Here is a 16651-nt window from a genome sequence, read left to right as displayed (position 1 = left end):
CTACCCCCTGATACAAAACACATATGATACAGCTGGCCAAAAGCAGTAGGAGACACTGGAAGAGTCGTTACCCTAATGTAAATATGAGGTAAAGTAGAGCTACATCATTAAGAGAATGCCAGGTCTGAGACACATAGTTACTCATTCTCCCCAAAAGGCAGAACATTTGCTGCTTTAGCAATCCTAATCTCCCTCTGTTTCCTACAATATCCCAGGTCAGCATGATTAAAGCACCAAAGTCTGTCCACCTCATTTCCCGGATGACAGCTGCAGCATGAACAATTGAACAATGAGGGATGGAAGAGGTAACGAAATACACAGAAGCAACCATCAGGATTGAGGCCCTTACTATTTCTAGAGTCAGGAACAGACTATCAGATCCAGTGGGAGGCCATGAGCACAGCCAGAGGCACTAATGCACAGACCCCACAGGAATCTCTGAAACTCAATGTCCAGGAGAGAGCACTCCATAAGGAAGACAATATCCCATAGTACCTCTATTGAAAAGAAGAACTTCAGTGCTAAGCTCCCTAGAAAGCAACCCGGCACCCTTTTTTCCCCCCCTCAACTAGTGCAACCTGCCTGCAAAGGATGCACCGATGCAAACCAATAGAGGTGATACAACCATTTGCTGAAGTAACATGTCCCAAAGTAAGTGCTGAACTACTAATTCCATCCAGGTGCCAAAGTGCCATGCCTTAAAGAAGGCTCCAAATCATCATAATCTTCAGAAGCAATGCCAGCTCATTCTGAAGCTGTGATGTACCAATCCTTGGCATGGGGGCTGTAGCCGTGCTGAAGCATCAAAATATAGGGTGACCAGACATCCCATTTTTAATGGGACAGTCCCGTATTTAAGCCCTCCTGCAGGTGTGCCAACTTTTTCTTAAAAACGGGCAAGTTGGCCCATATTTTCTGTCCCCCCACCCATCAGTACTGGTGGTTCCTGCTGCTGGCTGGATGCCTGCTCTCCAGCCACTCGCTCACCAACGGTGACAATGGGAGTGGGTGTGCAAGGCTGGTGGCAGGGCAAAGCTGCAGAGCGCAGGGCCAGCCGCTCCCCGTGCTGGTCCTTTAGCACAGCCCCCACTGCGTGCCGGCTCTCTGTTAGTAGGGCTCCGCCCCCCATCCTGTTTCCAGCTGGCACTGGCTGCGCGCTGCAAGCTGCAGTAACTGGGGAGTGGTGGCAGGTGCCAGGCGGCAGCCAGTTACATGTTGGCCCTGCTGACGTGCACCCCCTCTCGTTGTCCTCTCCCTGCTTTGCCCCTTCACACACACACACACACACACACACACACACACACACATATATACACGGCCCCATAGCTCCTCCATACCGCCCCCCCAGGCGGCGCATCTCACTCCCAGCACTGTGCAGTGAACCAGCTCCGGTCGGAGTGCTCAGCTCACTAGCAACCTGGCCAGCAGGTTCCTGCCTTCCCCCACTGCCTCTGACTGGGCTGGCACCCCAGAAAACCCCAAGACCCTCCGGCCCGGGACACTGACCAGGAGGAGCCGAGCTCTGCATGTGCCAAAGCCCCACACAGCACTGGCATGGGGAAGCCTCTTCGCCCCTCAGCTAAGCTCTGGAGTCGGAGGGGGGAGGGGAAACAATTTCCAGCCTGTTGACGCCGCAAACCTGCAAGTTCCACAGCAGCCCCCTGGGCAGGGGCTTAGCACCCTCTCCACCCACCTCCACACACCCAGGTCCTGCCCCCTGGGAGCGTGGGTCTGCTCTGTCCCCTAGGCTCCCTCCTCTGCCAAGCCACCTCTCTGGCCAGGTTAGCTGAAGTCCCTGCAGTCAGGTTCCCTGGGTCCTGGCGCACAATGCATCCTTAGGGCTTAACCCCCTCCTGGCCGTGCTGTAGCCAGGGGACAGGAGGTGGCTAGGGGTTATGTCGGTGGCCAGCAGCAGCCTGGAGGTATTAGCTGCCTTTCGACACTGTGCAGGCAGGAAGGGACAAGCTGCTTCCAGCCACACAGGAGTGGTGAGGGTGGGGAGAAGAAGAGATGAGCTCTGCAAAGACACAGGTCAGGTCATCCCTTCCCCCCTCCTCCTCCCCTGCTGCTGGAAGCAGCTCCCGTCCCTTCCCTCCTGCTGGCCACATTCTGGTGTGAAGTCTGGCAAAAATCTGGGGAAGGGAGCATGTGACCCTGCGTGCCCCCCTACCCCCGTGTTGCCTCGGGAAGACATGGTGCCAGATGTCAGGAGAGGTGGGTCCATCCCGGGGCCCAGCCAGGCATGGGGGATCGAGAGCGCCAGGCAGGGAGGATTGGTTGGTCACCCTGTGTGAGAGAGGGGTATGGGTGTGTGTGTGTGTGTGTGTGTGTGTATGTCACCCCTCCCCGTGTGAACCCTAAAGCCTTAAAAATAAGAAAGCGAATAAAAAGAATCCAACTACGCAGTATTTCTTTTTTAACAGGGGCTCAGTCAACTTGATGTTAATTTGAACATTTGTATGATTGATTGCCGTTGAACTCACTTGAATACGAGTAATTTTACCGGGTGTCCCATATTCAGCATAGGGAAAGATGGTCACCCTATCAAAATGCCAAGCCAAAATAGTTAAACTAAACTGCAACAGAGCACATGCAGCACCCGGAGCTCTCTAAAGCCCCAAAGCACTAACTCTTAATAGAGATTTTGGGGTTATTCTGAAGTGCTGATGTGTCCCGACATAGGCAGTGAAGTGCCAAGACTCCGTAGACGCACAAGGGCCATTCTGAGCATACAGAGCTGTGCTGAGCTCCACTTCATTGTGGTGAAAGGCTGAGGCTATTATGGAAGAAGAAATTAATGTACTGAGGGCCAGGGCATCAACAGTGGTGCTAGGATCCCAATGCAACGTGAGACTGAGTTACTGCCACATCAAGGCCCTACTAAGGCCTTTTTTGACTATGCACAGAGGCCTCGTGTGCTGAAGGTCTGAGGCATTAATTTGTCAAGATTCTAAGACTTCAGAATAATGATGACTCACCTAGGGCCTCTCAAAGGTACTGAGGAATGGCCACCACCAGAGTTATCAAGGGCCTGACTATCACAAAAGTTCTGATGGCTCAAGTCACCAAAGTATCAAAAGCCTACTGAGACCTGGTCTGATGAGTCAAGGGCTGCTCCATTTCAATGATGCATTGAAACACTGACAAACTGTTTCATGAGGGTTCTGAAGGTTGATCAGAGATCCTAATACATCGAGGGCCATGCCAAGATCCTTACTGAAGGTCTGTGGGCTGCACCAAAGACCCAAGGCCTGTGATGAGCAGAAGCCCATAGTGATATTGTTGTGCCAAGGGATCACTGATGTCAGGAAGCAGCACAAGTCTAGCCCTATCCCCAACATACCAGTCTAGCCCTGCCAGCCAGTGCAGAACCTTGACCCCTTTCTAGCCCTCTCCACCCGCACTGGAGAAGCTAATACTGTTGTCTATACTACCAGAGAATATAAGGACTAGCCCTGCACATGGACTAGCCATGCATATGGCAACAGGTCTGATGAGAGGCTGTTTGCACTCTTTACATCCTTGCACACCCACAAAAGGGTAGACATAATCTAGCCCTGTCGAATTTGCTACATTAGCAAGAGGAGGCAGAAGGTTCCCCTCCTCCCCACCCCGCTTTTGGCTTATATATTTCTCTGTGGGGGGAATTTTTTTTTTTCCTATCTGTGATGTTACAGAGAGTAGCCTTTAAAAAAAAAAAAAAAAAGAAACACAAAAAAAACCACAGTACCCAGCCGTCAGAATCATGTACCGATGTTTGGAATTGTCATAACAGTCTCGTAGATTTCCAAGCAAGTCTGGTCCTTTATAGAGAAGTCTAAACAATATAACTCTTTTCTTAACTACCAGACTCAATTCTTTTGTTTTGTGCTATTTGAAAAATAATTAAGTGGCTTTAATTTATTCATACACATTGAGAGGAAAAGATTTCAGTAATACAGTTTTCACTGTGAATGATTTTTGTAGGAGCAAATTGGCCAGCAGAGGAAATCCATATAGTTCTATGAAGGTAGTAGAAATACTGTATTATAAAACCAGGAAAGAAAATGTTTTAAAATGCAGATAGTGATGATAAAAATCAAGCAAAGTGAATTCCCTAATTTGTATCCTGCTCTACAGTGTGGGTGGGAAGCCTGATCCAAAGCCCATTAAAATCAATGGGAATCATTTCATCAGGTTGATCGTATTCAAATGCAACATGCAGCCTTAGGCACCTGCAACAAACCACAATATGTTTCCATACATCAAGGAAGAGAGAGCAGGGCACTGCAATTACTGTACTGCAAAAGGGTGAATATTAAGGGTGAAATCCTCTCCCCATTGGAGTCAATATGAGCTTTGTCATTGACTTTAATGGAGCCAGAATTTCATCCTCAGTTTTTGAGAGTATCTGCTGTATGCAAAATCCTATGAAAATCAGACAAAGTTAACAAGGTATTTACCATTTTTTGCTATTCATTTTTCTGAAATTTTATTATTTTAGAGCAAAGAGATCTGCACAAAAAGAATAAAGTCCCTTTTTATAATTAGCTTCTTATCAGTGTTTCAAATGCTAGTACTGTACCTGGATAATTTATATAGTTCTAATGCTTGGAGCCATCAAGGCAATAAGGATTTCCCATTAAATTCAGAAACAAAAGTAATAATTTTAATTTCACTAGAATTACTAGAGTGACTCTTAGGACACCAGGAATGGGCAGTTTATCATAAGAATTTCTGTTATTATTAGGGTTGCCAGCTTTGTAATATTTAAAAACCGGACACTCGAGCAGGAGTGCCAAAACCTCCTCTTCCCTCTGAGGACCCACCCCTGCCCTGCCTCTTCCCACCCAGGTCTCACCCGCTGCCCCCGCCCCTTTCCCTGAGGCCCCGCTCCTGCCCTACCCCCTGGGGACCCACCCCCCCATTCACTCCTCTTTCCCCCCTTCCTCCATTACTCCCTGCTTTTCCCCTCTCCCCTCCTCCCTGCATGGGTCGGGAAGGACTAGCCTGTGGAGCTGGGGCTGGGAGCTGCAGTTGCCTGATGCAGGTAGGGGGCTGCTCCGTCTGAGACGGGGCTGGCACGAGAGATGACCTGGCACCTGCCGCCTCCCATGCTGGCAGTAACCGGACTTCGGACCGGTCAGTTGATCTGACTGGACACCATTAGGTCCCCTTTTCGACCGGACTTTCCATCTAGCCACCCTAGTTATTACACATTATGACCTAATTCTGAAGACTTGCTGCACAGTTCAGAGCCTGTATCAAACTAAGCATGGATACCACTAATATAGTAGCCAAAGGGACAGCTCATGTGAGCAAAGTTACACACATGCTTAAAGCGTTTGCTGGTTCAGGGTCTTTGCACTTACTGGGATAACACTCATAAATCCCCTTGAATTGGATAAGAATATACTCCGATTGTTTTTATTTCATAAATATCATCACTCCTCTGCTGAGTGTTAGCAGATTTTGGGGCTTGGCAGGATGTCTTCCCATTGGAAAGATCAGTGTAGCAGACTCTTGTATTTTCTTAGAGCAGTTTGTTTATTTATGCTATGGGTTCGTCTACACTAGCCTGCAGTTCAGACTATTGGGGGGGGGACTCCCCTCGTGTGCATGCTGAAGGTGCAAACTAAAAGTTTCCTAGTTCTCATTAACATAGTCTTCTTCACACAGGATTACATTAATGCAGAGTAGGAACCTTTTAGTTCACACCCACAGTAGGTATATGGGAGAGTTACAGCAGAGCACTTTAGTGCACACTGCTATTCATGACCCCCATAGTCTGAACAGTGCAGCAGTGTATACATGCCCTATATACACACACACACACAGAGGTGGTCAACCAGCATGCAATCAATCCCTCTTTTCAGGAATCTCAACCAAAACACCAATGCTTAATTTCTTTGCAGCAGCTCTGCCTCAAGAACTGACTCTCATTAGAGAGATTAGGTAGAGAGCAAATTCCTTCAACGCTTGCCACAACTTCCCTCAAAAAGATACCATATTACAAAACTAGCAATCCAGGATTTCTTCAAATGCTGTACAAAGCTCCCATAGAAAGAGAACCGTAAGAAAAAAAGCACCGTAAGAAAGAGAACTTCTAGCATGATGTGTAAGAGTGCTAATTGGTGATTCCCACCATGATAGTACATTAAATTATTTTTTAGATATAGCTTTTAACTATAAAATAAAAAATGCAGCTAGGTTATTGGATTTATATCTTAAGATGTTTTCCCAGGGCTTCAGTGGATCTGCTCTTGTGAACAAAGTTATGCATGGGCTTAAGTGTTTGCAGGATTAGGGCCGCAGATATTAACTCATTTGTGTAAGCTTTGGCTTTGGTTGCCATATATTATACAAAAATAAAATACACCAAAATGGTACATACAGACTAAAGAAAGGCTATCGTTTCATGCTAGATATCTGGTAACTGATAAACTGCTCAAACATGGCCCTTATGGTTTATGAAGACAGAAGTGTCCCTTGATGGAATTACTATTCTATTATTTACTTGCATAGACCAGGAAACATTCAATACCAAAAATCTAGAGGAGCTAGTTGTAATTTTTTTTAAGGATATTAAGAGTTTTCAGTGAAAAATCAACCCCCCATATATTTCATCCAAAACCCAAACATTTCAATATGAAAATGCTGGTGTGGTGCCTCATCAGAGTCATAGTTTGAGAGCTTCACACTCCAGTTCTCTTCTATGGCCGAGGTACTCTGATCAGATTACATCTCCCATATTGCTCCACAGTCCCCTCTCTTGGTGAGGGGAGGCAGTGCATCATGGAATACCATGCCTGAGGTGTATGAGAAATGAAACACCAGCCAGAGTAGAACGGGGACATGAGATACCCAAACTACAAATCCCGTGAGGCACCATGGTGGTATATCTACATGAAAAGATTTCAGTTTTTGGCCAAACATTGGGGAGGGGAAGAAATTGGTTTTCATGCATTTGGTTTGTAGACCAAAAAAACCTGGATTGTTGAAAGGGCTGAATCAACATAAAAATTTAGAAAATTAAGTTTTAGTTATAGTTGATTTTAACAACAAATGAACAGGATAAGGTATACTTACGGTTCTGGGGTGTAGAGAGGATCAGAGCCATGCCGTACATATTGAGTGCAGTGAAAAACTCTATAGGCTAATCCTGCTAAAAAATCTCGAGGAGACAGATATCCAGCAACTGGTCTTACTGTGAAGCCAGACCTTTCTAAAGTGGAGGAGAGAGTGAAAAGACCAAATTGGATATATCAACACCTGAGAGCAAGCAAGGATTTGTAGTTATTTATTTTGTCCGAAACAAGGCACTGAAAACCTTGGCCAAAACTGCTATACTATTTACACCCACCTTGCACTGCTAAAATACTCTTAATTAAAACAGCTTGAAGTAATTCATGGCTTGTTTAAGAACTTTTACTAGAAAAGAAGTCAAGTCTATAGTGAGTAATAACGTCATGAAGTATCTGTTTTTATGTATGGCACCAAACCAGAACAATATAGAAGTTTCCAACACAGAAGCTGAATTCTGTGAAATACGATGTAAATCACCTTTACTGAAATTAAACTATATAAAAAAATCATACATTTAAAGTACTATCTTATAAATTATTTAAACAAACATATGGTGACATGAATATATCAGATGCTCATTTTTACATTTAATAATGCATTCTTTCGTCAGATTAGTCCTACAGGGAAGTTATTTCAAGCTCACAGTGACTTTGAACAGGCCAGTTCTTTCCCAAGTTCTCGCTCTACTCATTAGCGGCTGTTTTCAAGGTGTTTACAAGAAAATAGTCCAAGTTCAGTTTCCACAAAAATTGTGACTGGTCTGAAAGTGTATTTCTGTAGCTCTGTTGCTGTTTTTAGCTTCTCATTAGGAAAAAAAACAATCATGATGCTTCAGTACCATTCCCTCAGATCAAGAGAACAATATAGGAGTGACTTAGGAATATATGACCAAACTCAAAAAGCGATGAGCCAATTGTTGCTGAATACTGGTGACCAAACAAGAGGTAAGCATGTAGCAGGGAAGAAGGGAATGGGTAAGGTTATTCTTTCATACCAAACAGTGTATTTATTTTAAGTTAGATTTTCTCTTTCACCTGCACATCTACCAATGTGATATATGCCATCATGTGCCAGTAATGCCCCTCTGCCATGTACATTGGCCAAACCGGACAGTCTCTACGCAAAAGAATAAATGGACACAAATCTGACATCAGGAATCATAACATTCAAAAACCAGTAGGAGAACACTTCATCCTCTCTGACCACTCCGTAACAGATTTAAAGGTGGAAATTTTGCAACAGAAAAGCTTCAAAAACAGACTCCAACCAGAAACTGCAGAACTTGAATTAATATGCAATCTAGATACTATCAACTTAGGCTTAAATAAAGACTGGGAATGGCTGAGCTATTACACACATTGAATCTATTTCCCCATGTTAAGTATCCTCACACCTTCTTGTCAAACTGTCTTAAATGGGCTATCTTGATTATCACCACACAAAAAAAATTTCTCCTGCTGACAATAGCTCAGGAACTCCCACCTTTTCATGTTCTCTGTACGTGTATATATATCTCCTCACTATACGTTCCATTCTATGCATCCGATGAAGTGGGCTGTAGCCCATGAAAGCTTATGCTCAAATAAATTTGTTAGTCTCTAAGGTGCCACAAATACTCCTGTTCTTTTTGCGGATACAGACTAACATGGTTGCTACTCTGAAACCTGTTAAAATGGGTCTGTCACTCCAAATCCAGAACTTCAAAATTGTACTAGAATCCTGCAAAGTTCATTTGGGAATATTCAAACACATCTGGACAAGTGCATTCCCACCATCTGCAACCCTTGGCACAGATACCATCTTTAAATTCTACTATCTCAACATTTCATTCTTCCTGCACACTAGGAGGAGCTACAGGAGAAGCAGTGTTCCTTCAGTGTGTTCATTACTACAGCAGTTATCTATGCTCGCCACCCATGTCACACCACAAGACCTTCCTCTACCTCCAATATAATGTTATGTGATGTGTAGCATGCAAACTCATTTAGGTGTGCTGCCCAGCCACCTCTCTGAACTTCCTACATTCTATTAAAACAACTATCACTGACCCCAACTATTTCTCTCCTGTGGAAAACATTGCAACAAGAGAGTGTGTGTTGACTAATGGCCTGATCTAAAATCCACAGACGTCAATGGAGGTTCTTCCATTCAGCGAACTTTGGATCAGGTCCTAAGAGAAGACAACATTTTTCCATGACATCATGGCTATTCAAAAATCAAACATGAACCTTACCTTTAAGAAAAATAGAAACATCTTCCAGTTGGGGTACATTATCCTCTCTATATCCACAGTACTTGGTCAGCAAAGGGAAGTTTTTTAAATATTCACGACAAGCATGAGTGGGATAGAGTTTAGTGAGTTCCCTGAATACTGTCCCCCAAGTTTTAATTTCTTCGGCTGTGTACTCCACCCTGGGAATGGGTTGACCACTAAAAGGAAGGAGAAATATTCTTAAACACATCACAGTTGCTAGACTGATTTTAGACAGTAAATTCTTCAGAGCAGGAATGTCACTTCCATGAATCTTTTATTTCTACATCAGTAAATAACTGTGTGCCTTAATGGTCCTATCTAAATAATAAAAACCTGAAATCAAGCCTTCTGTTAAAACAAACACAATATTATTGGGCTGTTTCCTGGAGTTGCTTTTGTTCTATATTAATAATAAATATATTGTGGTATCAGGAAGGACTCCTTGCACCATATAAACTGTGTATTTCTGAACGTGAGGCGACTTATCCTTTCATACCTGGCTGCATGAATATCATGATTCAGTCCCTTTGCTTTCTCTTTCTCATCCATGACAGAATTGTATCTGTCACCCTAGACTACTTTCCTCAGTAGCCCCCTGTGAGGAATTTGCCAAGCGCTCACTTAAAGTCCAAACAATTAAATCTACCAATTCTCCTTTATCCATTCTTTTGTTGAGATGCCCAAAGAACTTCAATAGATTGGAGAGGGACACATCTCCTTAAAGAAGCTGTGTCAATTTGTCCATATCATATTGGACCACACCTTAGGAATTAGCCATCTGGCACCCAGCTCAATTTAGGTTGGAGGGCATCACTAAAACGCCTGTAAGCCACCTTAATGCCCCACCCATCCTCAGGCTGACAGTCTGATCCTGAAGAGCATAACAGCTGCTCCAAGTTGGGTCAGCTGCAATGGACCTGTGGGGCCATTCTATCAGCCAAGGATCACCAGAGCACAATGCTCTGGCCATAACCTCAGCCACACTCTGTGCTGGAGAACCATGAGGTAGAGGTTGGCACAGATCCAGCAACATCACTAGAAAATTCTCAGCAAAAAGGGAAGCCTCATCTGGTCATGTAAGCTGGCTTCATATCCGCTTTGTGTCACTGGAGAGGTGCAACAAAGCCAAGAATTTGGGACGTTTTAAACTTGGGTGTTTTGTAATTTACTTGTTGTCCCAACTAATTCATTAGGCCCTGAATTAAGGTTCATTTACCTTTAAATTCCCTATCAGAAGGTGCATCCTGTCTATGTGAATTTGTTCTACCTGTTCCTCCCTCTTTCCATCTCATCATGACACCAATTTCCTCAGCTGAAGGATGAGTGAAGCCAGTTCTGAGTCGAGCCTGCTCTACCAGGTCTACACATGCCACATCTACAAATAATTCCATCTCACTGCGATCTTCCACCTCAGCATCTCTGTTCACAGGCTCTGAGGCCCACAAGCTGCTTGCACCACAAGGAAAGTGGTGGTGCATTATGAATCTGCAATCTGTGCAATGAACAGCGTAGCCCCAAACCTGAATAATGTGTTGCTGAACTTTTACTACCCTTAGTTATAGTGGAGGCTTTACTCCAACTGATGACTAAGGATGACCAAGATTTTATCCATCTCTAAGTTCAAAGCTAAGGGTTTTTTCCTGGCTAGCCACCCAAATATATACCTTGGATCTCGTATGGGGTTGTACTTGGGTGGGGCTAGCCTATGCCACTGCCACCACAGTCAGTCACACTGCTATTTGTAAACAGACTAACTTGGGCAGAGATAGCATGTGTATGTCTATCGAAGCTGGGAATTACATCTCCCAGCTGCAGTGCAGATATATCCCACCCAGATGGCTAGGTCAGACCAACCTAGAGCATTTGGTAGGTTTGTATCTATGTAAAAAATGTGAATAGGCAACAGTGAACGAGAGTGTAAGCAGGAGAGAGAAAATGTATTCTGTAACTAATCACAAGATACAAATGCCCTCCCCTCCTCCCTCACTGTATAGTTATTAGCTTTATAGAAAAACACCATAACTTTTACAGGCTGTTTTCAAGGTTTTTTTTTCCTGCCAAGCTGTTTTTTTCTACTGATTTTTTTTTTTTTTTTTGCTTAAATAATCAAAGTAGATACAAACAAGAAAAATGAAAAATCTAAAAAGGGATGCATAAAGTTGAAAAGAACATGAAATTAATATGTGCCTTGCCCTACGTGCTAGGACTTAGGCCTATTACAAATAAAATTAGAATGTGATTGAAATTAGTTTGACTTGGAAGCTTGTGTGACAAGAAAATTACAACACAGCAGGTATTTGTAGGTAGCGCAGAAAAATTACTAACTCCTGGGGATGGTAATGAATTCAAAATATAGGCTTGATTTGGCAAGACAAAATTAAAAGTATGTAAGTGTTGTATTTGTATGTGAAGGAACAGATACCATTAACTCCAGAGAAATTCACTAAATCAATCAGAGTAGTGTTAGCAAGACTAATAAGGGTACTCTGCAATCTCCAGAATAAGAAAAGCAGAGAACAAAACAGCATATGACAAGAAAGGAAAACTTTGATAACAACAGGGAGAGTTTGGCTAACTTTAGTTTTCCTATTACCAGGCCAAATCCTGAAGTGCTAATTCACTCTTGACTTATTTGAAATCAATGAGACTAAAGAATGAGCAAAAACAGAGTTAGCACTTCAGCCTTTGGTTAACTAAGAGGTACATCTGAAAGACTATTGGCACTGTGGAGACTAATGAGGGGTAGAAAGTCAAAAGGGGGCTGGGCACCTGACTACACTAGGGCCCTTTTGAAAGAACCCATCCTTAATTTACTATTGAGCCTGGACACGAAGTCAAGGACCATTCTAAAAACAGCTGATGTACACAGGAGATCAGACTGTCCCATAATCATAGAATCCTAGAATATCAGGGTTGGAAGGGACCTCAGGAGGTCATCTAGTCCAACCCCCTACTCAAAGCAGGACCAATTCCCAACTAAATCATCCCAGCCAGGGCTTTGTCAAGCCTGATCTTAAAAACCTCTAAGGAAGGAGATTCCACCACCTCCCTAGGTAAGTCATTCCAGTACTTCACCATCCTCCTAGTCAAAAAGTTTTTCCTAATATCCAACCTAAACCTCTCCCACTGTAACTTGAGACCATTACTCCTTGTTCTGTCATCTGCTACCACTGAGAACAGTCTAGATCCATCCTCTTTGGAACCCCCTTTTAGGTAGTTGAAAGCAGCTATCAAATCCCCCTTCATTCTTCTCTTCTGCAGACTAAATAATCCCAGTTCCCTCAGCATCTCCTCATAAATCATGTGCTCCAGCCCCCTAATCATTTTTGTTGCCTTCCGCTGGACTCTTTCCAATTTTTCCACATCTTTCTTGTAGTGTGGGGTCCAAAACTGGACACAGTACTCCAGATGAGGCCTCACCAATGTCGAATAGAGGGGAATGATCATGTCCCTTGATCTGTTGGCAATGCTCCTACTTATACAGCCCAAAATGCTGTTAGCCTTCTTGGCAACAAGGGCACACTGTTGACTCATATTCAGCTTCTCGTCCATTGTAACCCTGAGGTCCTTTTCTGCAGAACTGCTGCCTAGCCACTCGGTTCCTAGTCTGTAGCAGTGCATAGGATTCTTCCATCCTAAGTGAAGGACTCTGCACTTGTCCTTGTTGAACCTCATCAGATTTCTTTTGGCCCAATCCTCTAACACTGCTCTACAGCCAAAATGCTTCTGAAATAAATGTAGTCAAACTTTACTAATTCTGGGTCACTGAGAACGAAAATGATGCTTAAAACTGTTGATTGGCTCTAGTTTTCAAGATATGCTATTGGGTCAGTATATACGACCCTTAACTTGGGAATGGCGGAGGATAAGTGAGTTATAAAGGGAAGGGATCTCAATTTAAACCAGAAATGACTAAAATACATCTTTGACTGGATCTATGAATAAATCTATGACTGGGTTTGGACAGTACTTGCTTTTTAGGCAAAACAATGAATGATGCAATCTGAAGCTGGTATTGCGTCATACATGATATGAATTGCATCATGTTATTCTTAGAAGTCGTGGATGATGCAATCATAACGAAGCTTACATCACTCTGCTGAACAAATTGCCCTATATCAGCTCTAGAAATCATACAGTGTCGTGCTCTCTTATTTGTCAGTGTTTGATTTTGCAAAGGGACACATTTCTGTTTAGCCAAAGTGAGCAGAGATGCCTCGTACTTGTGTGAACAGTGCAGATAACTTCTGCTGTGTTTGTGGTGAAGTGACTTTTGCATCACAAAAGCGCAGTATAACCACTATGGTTAAGAAAGCCTATCACCTTTCTTTTGGCTGCAAAATTGGAGATCAGGACAAGAGGTGGGCCCCACACATATACTGCAACACTTGTGCAACAAATCTTCGCCAGTGGTTGAACAGGAAAAGGAAATCTATGCCTTTTGCAGTGCCAATGATTTGGAGAGAGCCAACAGATCATACCAGCAATTGTTACTTCTGCATGGGTGCCTCCAGTTGAGAAAGGTGTGTCAAAGAAGAAAAAATGGACTGTGCATTATCCAAACATTCCATCAGCTATACGCCCAGTACCCCACGGAGAAGGACTGCCGGTTCCTGATGCACCAGAATCATTCTCACTTGAGTCAGACGAGGAAGAGGAAGAGGATGAAACTTCTGGTCCTGAACCATCAATGTCACAGGAACCACATTTTCTCCCATCCTCCTCCTCTGAACCACACCTCATAAGACAAGGTGAACTCAATGACCTTGTCAGGTATTTGGAACTACCCAAGAGTAAGGCAGAGCTGTTGGGTTCCAGACTACAGCAGTGGAATCTCCTGGCAGGTGATGTTAGGGTTTCCATGTTCTGTGACCGTCAAAAGGATCTTGTCCCATTCTTCTTCATGGAAGGTGATCTTGTAGCCTGCAACAACATCGATGGTGTGATGGCAGCCCTCAACATCATTCACAATCCAGATGAGTGGAGACTGTTCATTGATTCATCTAAGACAAGTCTTAAAGCTGTTTTACTGCATAATGGCAATGTTTTGCCATCAATTCCAGTTGCTCATGCAGTCCATAGGAAGGAAACCTATGACAACATGAAACATCTTTTGACGTACATAAACTATGACCAACATCAGTGGCAGCTTTGTGGCGATTTGAAGGTTGTTGCTCTCTTGCTTGGTCTGCAGACTGGATACACAAAGTACTGCTGTTTTCTCTGCGATTGGGATAGTCGTGCAAGAGATTCCCACTACATCAAGAAAGATTGGCTACTCCGACAGTCTTGGAGCCTGGGAGGAAAAGTGTTCAGCATCCACCACTTGTTGGATCAAGGAAGATTTTGTTACCACCCTTACACATCAAGCTGGGTCTGATGAAGAACTTTGTCAAGGCCATTGACAAAACACAAACAGCTTTCAAGTACCTCCATGGAAAATTTCCAAGGTTAAGTGAAGCTAAGATAAAGGAAGATGTCTTTGTTGGTCCTCAGATTCGTGAACTTCTTCGAGATGATGCATTTGACCATGCACTGCGTGGCAAGGAAAAGACGGCATGGAAAGCCTTCCAGTTAGTGGCAATACATTTTCTCGGAAACAACAAGGCAGACAACTACAGGTTGTTGGTGGAATACCTCCTCAAGTCATACAAAAGCCTTGGTTGTAACATGTCACTAAAGATACATTTTTTGCACTCTCATCTAGATTTTTTTCCACCGAACTGCGGAGCAGTGAGCGACAAGCACAGCGAGCGATTTCACCAGGACATTGCAACAATGGAGAAACGCTATCAGGGCAAATGGAGCCCATCAATGCTTGCAGACTGTTGCTGGACAGTGACAAGAGATGCTCCATTTAATGAATACAAGAGACAAGCCAAGAAGCGCCAAGTAGACACTGAATAGGACTAAACTATGTACATAATAGTTTTTTGCCTTTTGTTTCATAATAAATTTTATTTATAGAACCCTTTTGCTGATTTTTAAAGTGTTACATAAACAGGACAGGTGAAATATTATCATGTAAAGCAACCATAAACACATGAAAAGACCTAGGTTTACAATTTATGATTAAAACTCTATTATCTACACAATATACATAGACATAAAATGTAAAAACTTAAATATCTTAGAAACAGTAGCCAATCAGTTGGTTTAATTGTCATATTTGAATTCAGCACATCAAAATACATAATAAATAGCACATTTTATCTCTGAAGCAGACGACTTCTCAAAAATTGTAGACCAGTGTAATTTGTCTAGGTCCTTCTGTATCCTATCCCTATTCTCCAGCATATCTACCACTCCTCTCAGTTTAGTGTCATCTGCAAAATTGCTGAGGGTGCAATCCACGTCATCCTCAAGATCATTAATGAAGATATTGAACAAAACCGGCCCCAGGACCAACCCTTGGGGAACTCCGCTTGATACCGGCTGCCAACTAGATATGGAGCCATTGATCACTACCCATTGAGCCCGACGATCTAGCCAGCTTTCTATCCACCTTTTAGTCCATTCATCCAGCCCATACTTCTTTAACTTGCTGGCAAGAATACTGTGGGAGACCGTATCAACAGCTTTGCTAAAGTCAAGGAATAATACATCCACTGCTTTCCCCTCATCCACAGGGCCAGTTATCTCCTCACAGAAAGCAATTAAGTTAGTCAGGCATGACTTGCCCTTGGTGAATCCATGCTAACTGTTCCTGATCACTTTCCTCTCCTCTAAGTGCTTCAAAATTGATTCCTTGAGGAACTGCTCCATGATTTTTCCAGGGACTGAGGTGAGGCTGACTAGCCTGTAGTTCCCCGGATCCTCCTCCTTCCCTTTTTTAAAGATGGGCACTACATTAGCCTTTTTCCAGTCATCCGGGACCTCCCCCGATCGCCATGAGTTTTCAAAGATAATGGCCAATGGCTCTCCAATCACATTAGCCAACTCCTTTAGCACCTTCGGATGCAGTGCATCCAGCCCCGTGGACTTGTGCTCATCCAGCTTTTCTAAATAGTCCCAAATCACTTCTTTTTCCATATAATGTCATCCTAATAATTACGAGACGGTCTTGTCACCCACTCACACCCACAGCCCATTCAGGATTGCATGTACCACCTACTCTGTGTTTGGTGAAACACACGCACACACCAAAAAAAAAAACCCCATCCAAAAAGCCAACAACTTTGTGACGATAACTACATGGAAAAGTAACACTAAGAAAATACAGAGGGTCCTGTGGCACCTTTAAGACTAACAGAAGTATTGGAGCATAAGCTTTCGTGGGTGAATGCCTTGCGTCTGATGAAGTGGGCATTCACCCATGAAAGCTTATGCTCC

General features: G+C 43.5%; 1 protein-coding gene across 1 annotated transcript in view; it reads right to left on the bottom strand.

The window, feature by feature from the left end:
* Positions 1 to 16651, bottom strand: part of TPH2 (tryptophan hydroxylase 2) — a 74283-nt gene that overhangs the window by 39501 nt on the left and 18131 nt on the right. Inside the window, exons 6-7 of the mRNA XM_034771568.1 lie at positions 9299 to 9495; positions 7069 to 7204 (exon numbers count right to left, since the gene is read on the bottom strand). Of these exons, the coding sequence (XP_034627459.1) occupies positions 7069 to 7204; positions 9299 to 9495 (333 nt within the window). The remainder of the gene's footprint in view (positions 1 to 7068; positions 7205 to 9298; positions 9496 to 16651) is intronic.

The sequence above is a fragment of the Trachemys scripta genome, chromosome 1, assembly GCF_013100865.1.
Source record: "Trachemys scripta elegans isolate TJP31775 chromosome 1, CAS_Tse_1.0, whole genome shotgun sequence".
NCBI classification, from domain to species: domain Eukaryota; kingdom Metazoa; phylum Chordata; order Testudines; family Emydidae; genus Trachemys; species Trachemys scripta.
Note: the sequence above shows the minus strand (reverse complement) of the source record. Positions and strands in the feature narration are given on the sequence as shown.